Below are 12192 nucleotides of genomic sequence, written 5' to 3' on the forward strand. Positions count from 1 at the left end.
CTCTGGCGCGAAACTGGACAAAGGACATGGGTGTAGCCACCCATAGGTGGGTCCCAAGAGTTTTTCCCACCCCTTCCTTGGGTATAAAGTAGGAACCCCTGACTATAGGAGATTAGATTTACCAGGACGAAACTCTGCTACAGAATCCCAGAACTTCTACTATCTACACGACATTGGATGCCCGAAGAATCTCCCTTGGAGTAAAGGAGTTACTCCCCTGCAAGGCAGGCACCAAAGACGCATCTGTCCGGTTTGCATCGACGCTGCTCCTTAAGAACACCGACGATTTTGCAACACAGGAGGTGGGTTTCCAAGCTTCGCTGAGGCCGATCCGTGCTCTTAGCAACTCGGAGATCCAGAGCCCTTGTGGGGACCGTGCAACCCGAACCCCTGGACACCGTGACCATTTGCAGCAGCATATGCTTCTTGACGATCCCGGAGGCTGTGCTTTGGGCTACTTATAGTCCAGACCCCGAGCAGTGATCCCACCGAAGATTGCTGGCCTACGCTCCCCGAGTGACCCGTGGGCTGGTATCTAGTGGTTCCTTTAGAGGTCCCTTTTCGATCCCTTGTCCGTCGACCTGTGGGTCCCTGAGAAGGGTACTTTGACTTTCAAGGGGCTTACCTGGTTGCTCCAGACGTGCCCTGACTCTCCATCCCTTGGGGAGTCCACAGGACCTTTCAGGTCCACACCGAAGCCATTTTTCTCTCACTGCGTGGGTTGCAGTTGCCAAGGCTTGTTGGTCTTCAATCCAGAAACTGAACCCCCAGCACTCTACATCCTTCGTGGGACAGCTCGCCTGCGGACTGTGGTCGTCGTCGACGCCTCCTGGTCCCCGTGGCAGTGGAGTCAAGCTTCACCTCTTCGCACCTGAAAAACCAGACATCGGTGGGCATTCATCTATCGTGCCCCTGGTCACTGGCAAGTGACCCAGACTGTCCCCTCTGCTTTCAGGTTCTTCACATCTTCGATCCAGGCTTGGATCACACCGGACACTTCTCCTTTCCACAGCAGCAGCACTTTTCAGCCCAGCGCCATTGAAATCAACGACGATTCCCGACACCATTTGACACCTATGCACCCGGCTTCCCTGGGTGAGGTAACATGAGTACGCCGGTGCTCCCGTGGGTGCTGGCCCTAGAACCCCCCCCACCCCCAAAGTCTAAAGGGGTTTGCTCAAAGTCCTCTCCTAAGTGTCCTTATTCTTTAAAATTCCAACCGTGACTTTCCTATTGAATTGTACGGGGCTCGCGGCTTTGTTCTCACACTGCACACGTCCACCGTGGGTCTCCTGTGTCACTGCCTTGGGTGGTTCCTTGGGGTCCCAGCGATCCTACGTGCTCCAGGCACTGTGAATAGTCACGTTGTGGTTCTTATACCACTTTCTTAATATATGGTTTGGTCTCCCCATGGGGCCCATTGTATATTGTGCTATTTACTGTTGTTTAATAACTGTTATTGTGTGCCTTGCTCTCTAACTTCATAAAGAGGTTAGTAGAGTGTTTAGAAATAAATACATTATATATATATATATATATATATATATATATATATATATATATATATATATATATATATATACACATACACACGCACACACAGTGTGTGGTTCTCCTTTCATTTAGTTATTCAAGAGGTTAGAGTCAAGCTGCTTTACACTCCAAGACTTAGCCTGAAGGCTGCTCTCCATAGCTACCACTAGGATAGCTTTCAATAAAGGTTGTCTTAAACCTATTCTTCAATAAGGGTTGTTTGGACTGGTGCAAGGTGCCCACTATAACTAGTGGACAGCATATACCAGGCCAACTTCTCACACTCCCCATGTAAAATGTACCTGCAATCCAAGATTGGCATATTTGATTTACTAGCAAGTCCCTAATAAATGCACCAGGTGTGCCCAGGGCTTGTGAATCAAATCTTAATAGTCCTTCAGCACCGAATGTGCCACCCACAACAGCTCCAATGGCTCACGCAGGCAGTGGCTAGGGAGTTAAGAGGCCCTGAAGGCCCGCAGGGCAGACTGATCCCGCGACATGTGATTTCTTTTATTGTCTTCCATCAGCGACTCGAGCTGTCACAACTAACGCTTGAAGAGCGAACGCTCCGGCTCTGTTGGAACCGAAGCCTGCGAAAGGCTGGCACTGCTCACCCCTAGGCCCCGGAGATCCCATTGGGTATGTGCACGGCCCTCCCCCATGGTGGGGATTGGTCGGGGCTGGCTCACTGGGAAGACCTAGGGATACAGATGGTGGGGGACCTGTACCTAAATGGAGTGCTTCAGCCATTCCAGGGGCTGCAGAACTCCTTTGGGATCCCGAGGGGTGACTATCTACTCCACGCAGCCCTGGTGGCAGGTCTCCAAAAGCACTGGAATGAGGGACTTTCCGAACCCCAGACAGCTGCCGGCTGTCAGTATGTGGTCATGGCGGCGGGCACAACTAAGGCTATCACATGCCTATACCAGAGAATGGCGACGGAACATCTAGCCCCTCTGACCGCATTGAAGGACAAATGGGAAATGGACATCGGGAAACCCATCCCAGCTCTGACGTGGCCCACGCTGCAGAGACGGGCCTGGAAGAGCACACGTAATGCCCGGATTCAACTGGTGCAGTACTTCATCTTGCATCGGGCATACTTGACGCCAGTTAAATTATTTCAGTACTTTGGGGGCCCCACACTGCAATGCCCCCGTTGTGGGGAGGAGGGGGCTGACTTCAAACATGTTCTGGTCCTGTGGAGCAGTAAGACGCTACTGGGAGGAGGTCATCGATTGCTTGTCCCAAGTGACAGGGCGCGAACTGGGGGTGTAAATGGGAGTTTGTCTGTTGTTATGGTTTTCCCACACGCCGCGCACGAAAATCACGAGCAAGTTTTGCGACCTAGGGCTGGTTGTGGCTAAAAGAGAAATCACCCTGCACTGGAAATCAGGAGCTGGCCCCAGCTTTACGAGATGGAGAGCGGCCTTCACCAAATGGGCGGATAGTGAGGGCACACTTCGGCTGCAGCTAGCGCTACGGGGAAACTATGAAAAGGCACTGGCCATGGCACATGCATGGGAAGCACTAGTGGTTGAACTCCGAGGGTGGGGAGCAGATGTGGAGGAGGGCACTGAAGCGCAGGAGCAGCCTGTAGAAGCGTAATCGTAGAGAGGTATTCGATAGACCACGCGGGAGGGCGGGAGGGCTTTCCTTCTCCTTACTGCTCTGAGCCTGACTATGGAGGTGGGGAGTGGCCTGCAGCCACTAACACGGCTACTTCAAAAGAGAGACTTCTCCTGGTACCTGGTGTTATGGCACACTGACATGTGGGTGGGGGGAGGGTGTAATTGCATATGGGAGTGCTGGGGGACAGTGACTTACTAGCTGGAAGTGGTTTAGACTATTATGCACTGGTTACTACATGCTGGATATGACCAGGGGTGTGATGATGTTTGATGATGGCAATTGTAATCGGGTAAAGCAATAAAAATCGTTTTTGCAAAGATTGTGCCACCCACATAAGTAGCACTGCTGTGTGGCCAAATAAAACTGACCCAACGCCTGCCGTGTAGCTGAAATATCACCGCAGCCCGAGTCCTGAGCACAGTGTCAACGACGTCTGTGTAGCACACTCCGATTCAGATGCGGGCCAGCTGTGCAGCCGAAGAAATCGACGCATCACCTGCTTCGCGGCTGTGATATCTACGAATCACCCTTTAGGCCGCATCGAGACAGCGTGTCTGCATTTTCACCGCATCATCCCTAGGTGCCAAGTTCTTCATCGACATTGCCCAGCCGTAACGAACCAAGGACACGTGTCCAGAGATCGATGCATCACCTCCCGTCACAGAAGCATCACCTTCCCTCACAGTAAGTAACCAACGCATCACCTCCCCTGCGCTGCAGAAAGGAACCGACAACACCTCCCCTGGCAGTAAGGATCCAACACATCAATTTGCTTTTCCGGCACCTCATCTGTGCATGTTTTCGTCTTTGATTTTGACGCATCCCAAGCACTTTGTGCTAAAAGTGACGCATCTATAGTTCTCTATGGACTGAACTATTTTGAACCTTTAAAAAGTGATATCTTGACTTGTGTATGCTGGAGTTTTGTGGTTTTGGTCTTGTTTTATTCAGATAAATATTGGTTATTTTCTAGACCGGTGTGGTGTCCTTTTGTAGTGCTTTCACTATGTTACTCAGTGTGTACGTACATATGCTTTACACATTGCCTCTGAGATAAGCCTGCCTGCTCGTGCCAAGCTACCAAGGGGGTGAAAAGGGGTTATCATAGCTGTGTGACTCTCTTAGAGTGAGGGTCCTTACTTTGACAGGGTGCAAGCCACTGCCAACTAGAGACCCCCATTTCTCCCACTCAATTAATTAATCATAGCTGCTTTACTTTAACAATTCACCTCAAAACAACATTTATTACTAATTCCACAGCGGACTTGTCCCAATAATTTGACCCAAATACATGAGTTTCTCCAAGCTCTTTTTTTTGCACATATGGAATTGTGGTGCAGTAGCTTGGTTGAGTAAATGTACAATTAAATCTCCTTTTGGTGGCCACTAATGAACTGAGGGAAATTAATACCACCGCCGTTTGTTCAATTTATTTAGGTGCTTTTATGCCACCATGTCCGTTTATTTGTGCTTAAAAATAAAAAAACAAAGTGTTTTGACCAATATTGTTTCTGGGTGTACTACGGATAGTTACAAGCCATCCACAAACAAAAAATAAACTCCTCTATGTCATTCAAAAATGGATGTAGCAAGAAGTGCTTCTAAGATTCAGTTTCACAGAAGCCCCGGTTTTCCAGGTCTTATCTTTCCCCAGTGAGTTATTGTTCAACACACTGGGTACCGTTCAAGGTGCAAGCAGGCAGTCAGACCATTTTACCATTCCCAGTATCAAACTTTCTTCCTCTTAGGAGCCAATGGAACAAACAGATCTGAGGAGACTATCCTGTTGCTGTGTTCTCCTCTTACATCTCAGTGAGTGCAAATGCATAAAGGCATGCAATCCTAGAAACTTAAAGGTTTGTTTCCTTGCCAACATACCTGTACAGTGGCACACTGTCGGTATGGTCTCCTTTGAAAATACAGCATGGTTAAGAGAAGATTGGTTTCCATGCCATCAGAAAAGGTGGTGGAGTCCGAACTCAAAAACTCTATTAGCCTACATAATTTAACAATGACAACACTTGAGCACTGGTCTGTCGGTGGTGTACGTAGACAGAAGAGGGGAGATTTTGTTTTTCAAGGGCCGAAGAAACAATAATACAGAGGCTGATAAATAGCATACTACAGTAGAGGGCTTAAAATGAGGTGGTGGAAACGGGCAGCTGTCCCTCTGGAGGTGCAAAAGGAGGTGGCTGAATATGAAGGGGTATCTGGGACCTGTGCCAATCCCATACTGAGAGGCATTCAATGAGAGAACATCTACAGTATGAGCACTTGTTTACTTTAGGAGATACATGCATTATAGGACAAGAAACGTATCAACATATGACACTGATAGAAGAACTATGTTTGATGGTAACTATGTTAGGATAGGATATGTTGGCCTGAGGAAGCAATTCTATATTGTGAATCACTTGCTGGCAATTGATTATGTATAAAATTGGACATATAAAGATGACATTGAGAAGTGAAGACAGATGTTATTTGTAAGAAGAATAAAAGTAATGAACCACAGTTTTCATGTGTGAATATTATAATCCGGAATGTATTTTTCCCATGTTTTTTTTAATGAGATTACCACAGGTGTGTAAATAGGTTAAACCATGCACCAATTAAAGGGCAAACCAACAGATCTAAAAACAGTTGCCAAGTGTTTGTAACCAACAGAGGAAACTTAAGAAGGGTCTTGTTTTGCACAACCTGCCTACTCCTTAAGTGAAAGATCGATCAGGGCAAGTTGACAAAGGAGTGTACTGCTAACTGGAAAGGTTTTTCAAGGGCTGACGAAGTAATGAATGCAGAGGTTGATAATGAGCCTACTACAGTAGTGTTGCATATACTGAGGTTCGTAGAGACTGGTACCTATTACTGTGGAGGCGATAAATGAGGGCAGTTTATAATGTGTGATGAAGTGGACTTCAAGGCTCATGACTCCGTTTAAAGGGATTAAGATGTCAGGAGAAACCGAGCTGTGGGATAGGGAGATATTGAGGTGCAATGGATGAATTAGTTCTCCAATATTGCTTAGTTTAGCCCGGGGGGATTGGTGTGTAGAGGTAGATGACCATTCAGCAGTTTATGGCTCTGAAGTACAACAAAAGTTTATTTAAATGCAAGGAAAAGAGACCTAGATTATACCAGTGAAAAAATGGCATTAGAACTCAAAGAAAAAAAATAGTTTTCAGTCACGATAGGGAGAAGAGGAGGGGTGATGACTAAGCCTAGGAAACACCCATTGGAAGGGGATGAAGGGGAGTACTAGGTGCATTGGATGAAAAGGAGCAATTACAATGTTAAAAAGCAGGCTAGGATAAAGCAGAGCCAGTTAGGTAAATAGTAAAACAAGGTAGCTGGCTGTGCAAAGTCTCCATTACGGGTGGGAAGAGGAGGATGAAGGACTTTCATTTGTGACACGTGGGGGTGATGAAGTTGGAGACCTGGGTAAGAAGTCACAGTAGCACGACTTGAGGAAAGAACATCTTGGTTGGACAAATAGGGAATTAGGAGAGCACAAAGGATGGTCCAAATGGAGAGTGGTTAGAAGTTAGGGATGGGCAGAGAGAAGGTCGGGTAGGTGCCAAGAGTGGTGTACATGAAAACTTTGGAAAAGAAATAGAAGGAAAAGATGTTGGTTTTAACAGAGAACCTTATGAGATGTGATTTTGTCTAAAAAGTACAAGAATTTTACCTAGTCCAGGACCATGTAGAGTACCAAAAGTGGTAGATTTCTGGCCATTAAATGGTCAGTAAATGGTGTTTCTGATAGTGCAGACTATAGCATGCACAATTATCTTTAGTGTAGAAATAACTGAGCATGGTTGAGTAAATATAGGGAGAGGATAGAAGACAAGAGCTAATCATACAACTGTGCTAAAATAGTCAATCGGATATTGAATAAGTGGACAAGGTGAAATTATAATTCTGCTAGGTTTCATTTTCTTAGCTTGATCGTCCTCCAAAAGGCCACAGCATGTCTCTCCTTTTCTGAATTTACTAAACTAGGTTCATGATCAGTTACACATTATCATTTAAAACCATCCTACACGTTAGGAGATAAGACTAATGATAGAACACCGGGCCCCATTTTCAAATAAAGGTAAAATGCTTTAAAGCGAAAGCCATCTTTGTAATCAGAGTTACACTTATCAATAAGCTTCAGCTCTACTAAGGGCGGGATTATGATTGCGGTCGAAAGAGCCTCAGTTGTCTGATCGAAGTCGGCAAAGACCCATACGTTGCGTCGGAAGTGGTCCTCCTGACTGCCATATTACAATGGGCACCGACAGGCAGTTTTCGGACCGACACGGTCCTTTACGACAACGACATAGTGTCAGAAGGGGCCAATGAAGACAGACAGCTGGGTGAAAAGCCGCTCTGACTCCCACTCTATTACAATCCTCCTATCAGGCCATTCAACCGAGTCGGTTTAGACCAGCTCGTCGGAGTTGGCAGAATCAGAGGGACAAATGGCACAAAGTCAACTCCACGCACCTCTCCACACCCTGGGATGCCATGGTTCCTGCTTACAAGTCCTGCCGCGCTGCTCTACCTGCTCCAATACTATGAAATCTGACGCCGTCACAGACCACACCACTCCTGCCGTATATGAAATCACTGGCTTTCCGACCTCATTGGTTGGAACTGATGTCATTTCGACTGCCACTGTAGGACATTTCCAGTGCATGTATCGCAACAGAGCCATCGGATAGTCCCTGGCGGTTGGATTTTTCCCACTACCACGCCAGTCGGACAGCTTTAATGACCGGCATCGTAATCAGGCCCTAAGTGAAGCATCTCCACCTGTCAAGAAGCCAAAAGGTGACCTCCAGAGTGAACATGATACAAGCAGAATGGAAGGTTAATATTACACACACTTTAGACTGGAAATTGCTTCCAACTCCCCTGACTGGCTGTTGACACAGACAATGAAATTCATAAAAGCAATGAAATGTCCTTACAAATTCTAATAGTCATATGGCTTCCAAACAATTCTGAGAGTTACTGCACAGTTCAAAAGACTTCAGACTCCTTTAACGTCTCACAGCAGGCAATAAATCAGAGTGCAAAAAAATAATAATCAAGAAATACATTTCAAAGCTCTCTACGTGCTTGAAGGATCTGGCATCAACTGGCACTGGTCTTTAAAGAGGTGTCCCTGCTTTCAAAGACAGATGTAATCTGTGCTACCTTGCCACCCATTGTAATGTACAGTTACTCTGTATTTGTGGCTCATGGCCACAGTCGTTTACTCACAGGGATGTAGGCATCAGTTACAGGGTCATAGCCCTCCACTCCTCAACAGACAACCCCTTATGGATGTGAAGGGTTAAAAAATTACCATTAGCATCCACTTTAGAAAGGAAACATCTTACCCTCTGTGCTCCAGGGTCTTTATGTTGAAACCCAGCGTGGGCGAGATTGTGTCAATGTCTTCTCCATTAAACTTCTTCAGTATGGTAGTTTTACCAGCATTGTCAAGACCACTGAAATAAACTCATTAAGGAAACATAGAAGAAGCCAAATCTCCAGCATGTAAAAAAACTCAACCCCCACCTGGGAAATCCCAGGGCTTCCCACCTACCAATCCTGGGTCTGACCACATGCTTTTGGGTGCCTGTGTCCCCTACCCAGTTCTCCTTGGACATCTCTATCAGTCATAAAACACACTAAATACCTCGAACTAACACACTGCTGCTCTTCACTCACAGCCCAACCTAGCCCAATCACTGCCCACCCATTTGCATGGAAACCCCTCTTAATTTGCTATAATTTATCCCTTTCTCAATCAATATCATTTCAAGGGAGCACCACAAATATCTTTATCCCAGTATCCTCTTCATACAGCAATGTAGAAGTGCCACAACGTTCCCAGTTCCAATTCTTCACCATCTAGAATGCATCCACTCTTCATCCTCTGCCCCCACCCCCCTTACAGACAAGCCTCCCATTCGTTTGACTCATTCAACTGTTCCCTGGACAATACCTGAAAAGTCTCATATGTCAACCTGTAATGCCTTGCACCCACATATGGATCATCTGGGCACTATGCAACATTAAGACTTGCACACCCACAAACCTGTCCCAGCCAGGTAAAAATATTTGCTGTTGAGACTGACTTAAAACTCAAAAACTGCCACGCCCTTTTTTCCTTATGTACCCTTATCTTCCTAGTTTCAGGCACTCTTCCCCTCAAATACTCTTGGCAATTGTCCAATATGCGCCAACCTCCCACAGTGCACACGTTGCTCACAATTCTTTCCCCACATAATTTCACACACCTAAATCAAGACCATGTGGATACACTTCTCTCTTCCTGCTACTGCTTCACGCATGGTTTACTCCAATTCAACCCCAGGCACACTTCATACTCTCCACCAGCATTACACCCTTATTGAGCTCAATATCCCACATTCTTTAATCATACTAGCCTTTCTCTGCATCACACATAATTAGAGTTTGCTATTTACTTTCACCAACCAAGCTCAATTATTCAAACAATTTCTCTTCTCTCTATCATTTATGTTCCAAAAGAGTCTCAATACTCTGAAATTCCGTTAACCGAAGCAACTTCACCCCGTCTTTACAGATTTTACTCACATTTTCTTCATTCAAACTCACTTTAGCCGTGCACAGAAGAATGCCTTTCTGCCATAAGCTACTAGTTGGTCAGTCAACCCTACCAAGACTGAAACAGTGTGCTTTTCCTCAATCACCTCGCAAATATGTAGTCACTGCATCCGTCTCCTTCTTGGTCTTAGTTCCTCTAAACTCCTTCCAAAACCAAGAGCAAATCGTCAACTCAACTATTTGCAATCACATTTCACCTAATTTCCTTTTTCAAACACTTAGCAGGCTGACGCCCCATGGACAACAGATCCCTATGGTAGTTCCTCGTTCACATTCAGTTTCCCTTCAGGTCCTGGTGCCCAGCAAGTGTCATCACCTTGGATTTAACCTTGCACCGAACCTACTTCTGGTTTATGCAGCACACCTAACAAAAAATAACTACACCCCTTAGTTGTCCATCTGATCACACATCAATCATCTTAACCTCTCTGTCCCATGGTAAGCCCAATTGACTGATCGGTCTTCCTCCTGGCACTCGATCACTCCCGTGCATGCGAGCCGTCTTGCTTTAAAAATTACTAAAACAGCACCCACCAAAATAGCGCAGAGAAATAGCTACACTAGACAATCTGAGGTATGCCACACCAGGGTTACACCCAGGAATTAAAGAAGCTATGATTTTAGTTATTGTGATCAAGTGTTCTTGAGCAGACCGGCCAGTTAAGCATTTACCAATGCGAACATACATACCGAATACTATACAATCCTGCACGTGTTTTGTTTTAATCCTTGTTTGATATGGACATATATATTCTGTGCACGAAAACTACGTTTGTGTTTCGTAGCACACATTTTAAAAACTGAAATTAATTGTTCCAGAACTTCTCAAATAAAAGATGATGACCGTTTATAGCAACCATGTGGTTGGTGAGCTTTCCCTCCAGTTACTGTTTTTCTCTCCTGGCAGAGGTGGGGTCCACTCAAAAGTAATAACTGGGACGATGACGTGCAATGCAGGCAAAATGGTTGTTGCCATTGGAAAGGCAGCAGTTCAATAAATGCGCATACCTTCTCCGGGATAGTTAAAAAATTGCCATTTCTAATGAAAAGATGAACAATTCATTGGAATCTCTCCAATCAACAAACTAATTTTCTGACCAGTCGAGGTGTTTCTACAAATTTAGGAATAAGTGGGAAAAGCACAGGATTGCTGAAACGATTTCGCACACTTTATACCGATAAGCACATACGTTTTTGATGGGAAACATAAACCACTTCTACCTAGTTACACAGCAGTGCATTTTGAAAGCTATAGTTTCGGAGCCTCATACTGAAAACACACGGGATATCAAGAAAATGGGTGGATACAGCATAAGCAGTCGGACTTCTCGCTCCTTCTGCTTCATCTTCTTCAGGATAGTGAGGAGTCCCATACCTGCAGCACTCGGCTGCACCGCCACCAAACCGGCACCGGAATACCCATTAGCAACTTCCGGTTGGATGTACCGCGCCCATCGTCAGGCGACCGTCTCCATAGTAACACGCGAACAAGGCGACTGCAAAGAACGCCTACACAGATGACGCAATCCGAGGTAGTGAATGTGTCAGCCATCTTGGAGCGAAGCTACTGGTTAAACGTCCAAGTGACATAAAATGAATTAAAACATAAATTACTTTCTTAGCTAAATTTCGTACACATATTAAATATTTTACTCAGTATATTAACATATAAATAAATAAAAAGTTGGAATAATTAACAACATGCACACATCTGTAGTGGGCACAATCGAGGCAGAGGACAAAGAAACTTCCTGACAAATTCAACTATCAACTAACGGATGAGCGCTCCTGGACTTTTTTTATTTGCCCCTGCCTCAGGATGCGTCAGTGCTTGTGCTGCGTGGACTTCACAGCTGTTGACTTCACTTGCGCCCTCGGGGCAAGGACAGGCTCTGATAGGCCCACATGTTTTTAGGTCTCGCCTAAACCAGCGCATGCGCTAGTGTGGCGAGACTTTTTGTTAGGGCTCCAAAAAGTGCTACCATGGCCAGCCTTGAGCTACAGTGCATGTGCGCGGGCACGTGCGCCGCACTTGATCGCAATTACTTTCACTTTCGCGGCCCCACGGCCGCTTTGATGTTTGATCGCGATCACTTTCACGGCCGCACGACCGCTTTGATGTTCTCCGTGAGCCAATGGGTAGTTCAGGTTTTGCAGTTTGTTACAGATGCTTTATAAAAGGTGCCATCTCCACCATACCAGATACCGTTTTTAGGTCTCGCCTGGCGAACGCAGCACGAAGCGCTGTCGCCAGCGAGATCTATTGTTGCTGACTTGCCTCGGAAGTGGGACAGGAGATGGGCACGCGCAGGCTTTTGGCGGATTGGAGCCTATGTACGCTCTTACAGCCACGCGTGCACATCTCCTGTCCCCCTTCCGTCCTCGCAAGCCAGCATG

The 12192-nt window shown here is 46.0% G+C and overlaps 1 protein-coding gene across 2 annotated transcripts in view; it reads right to left on the reverse strand.

Annotated features, from left to right (window-relative positions):
- ARL2 (ARF like GTPase 2) overlaps nucleotides 1-11255 on the reverse strand; it is a 47528-nt gene extending 36273 nt beyond the window's left edge. For both annotated transcript variants that reach the window (XM_085626044.1, XM_085626043.1), the window contains exons 1-2: nucleotides 11104-11255; nucleotides 8541-8651 (exon numbers count right to left, since the gene is read on the reverse strand). In XM_085626044.1, the coding sequence (XP_085482170.1) occupies nucleotides 8541-8651; nucleotides 11104-11168 (176 nt within the window). In that variant the 5' untranslated portion in view covers nucleotides 11169-11255. The remainder of the gene's footprint in view (nucleotides 1-8540; nucleotides 8652-11103) is intronic.
- Nucleotides 11256-12192: the final 937 nt, after the last annotated feature.

This window comes from Triturus cristatus, chromosome 9, assembly GCF_964204655.1.
Source record: "Triturus cristatus chromosome 9, aTriCri1.1, whole genome shotgun sequence".
NCBI classification, from domain to species: domain Eukaryota; kingdom Metazoa; phylum Chordata; class Amphibia; order Caudata; family Salamandridae; genus Triturus; species Triturus cristatus.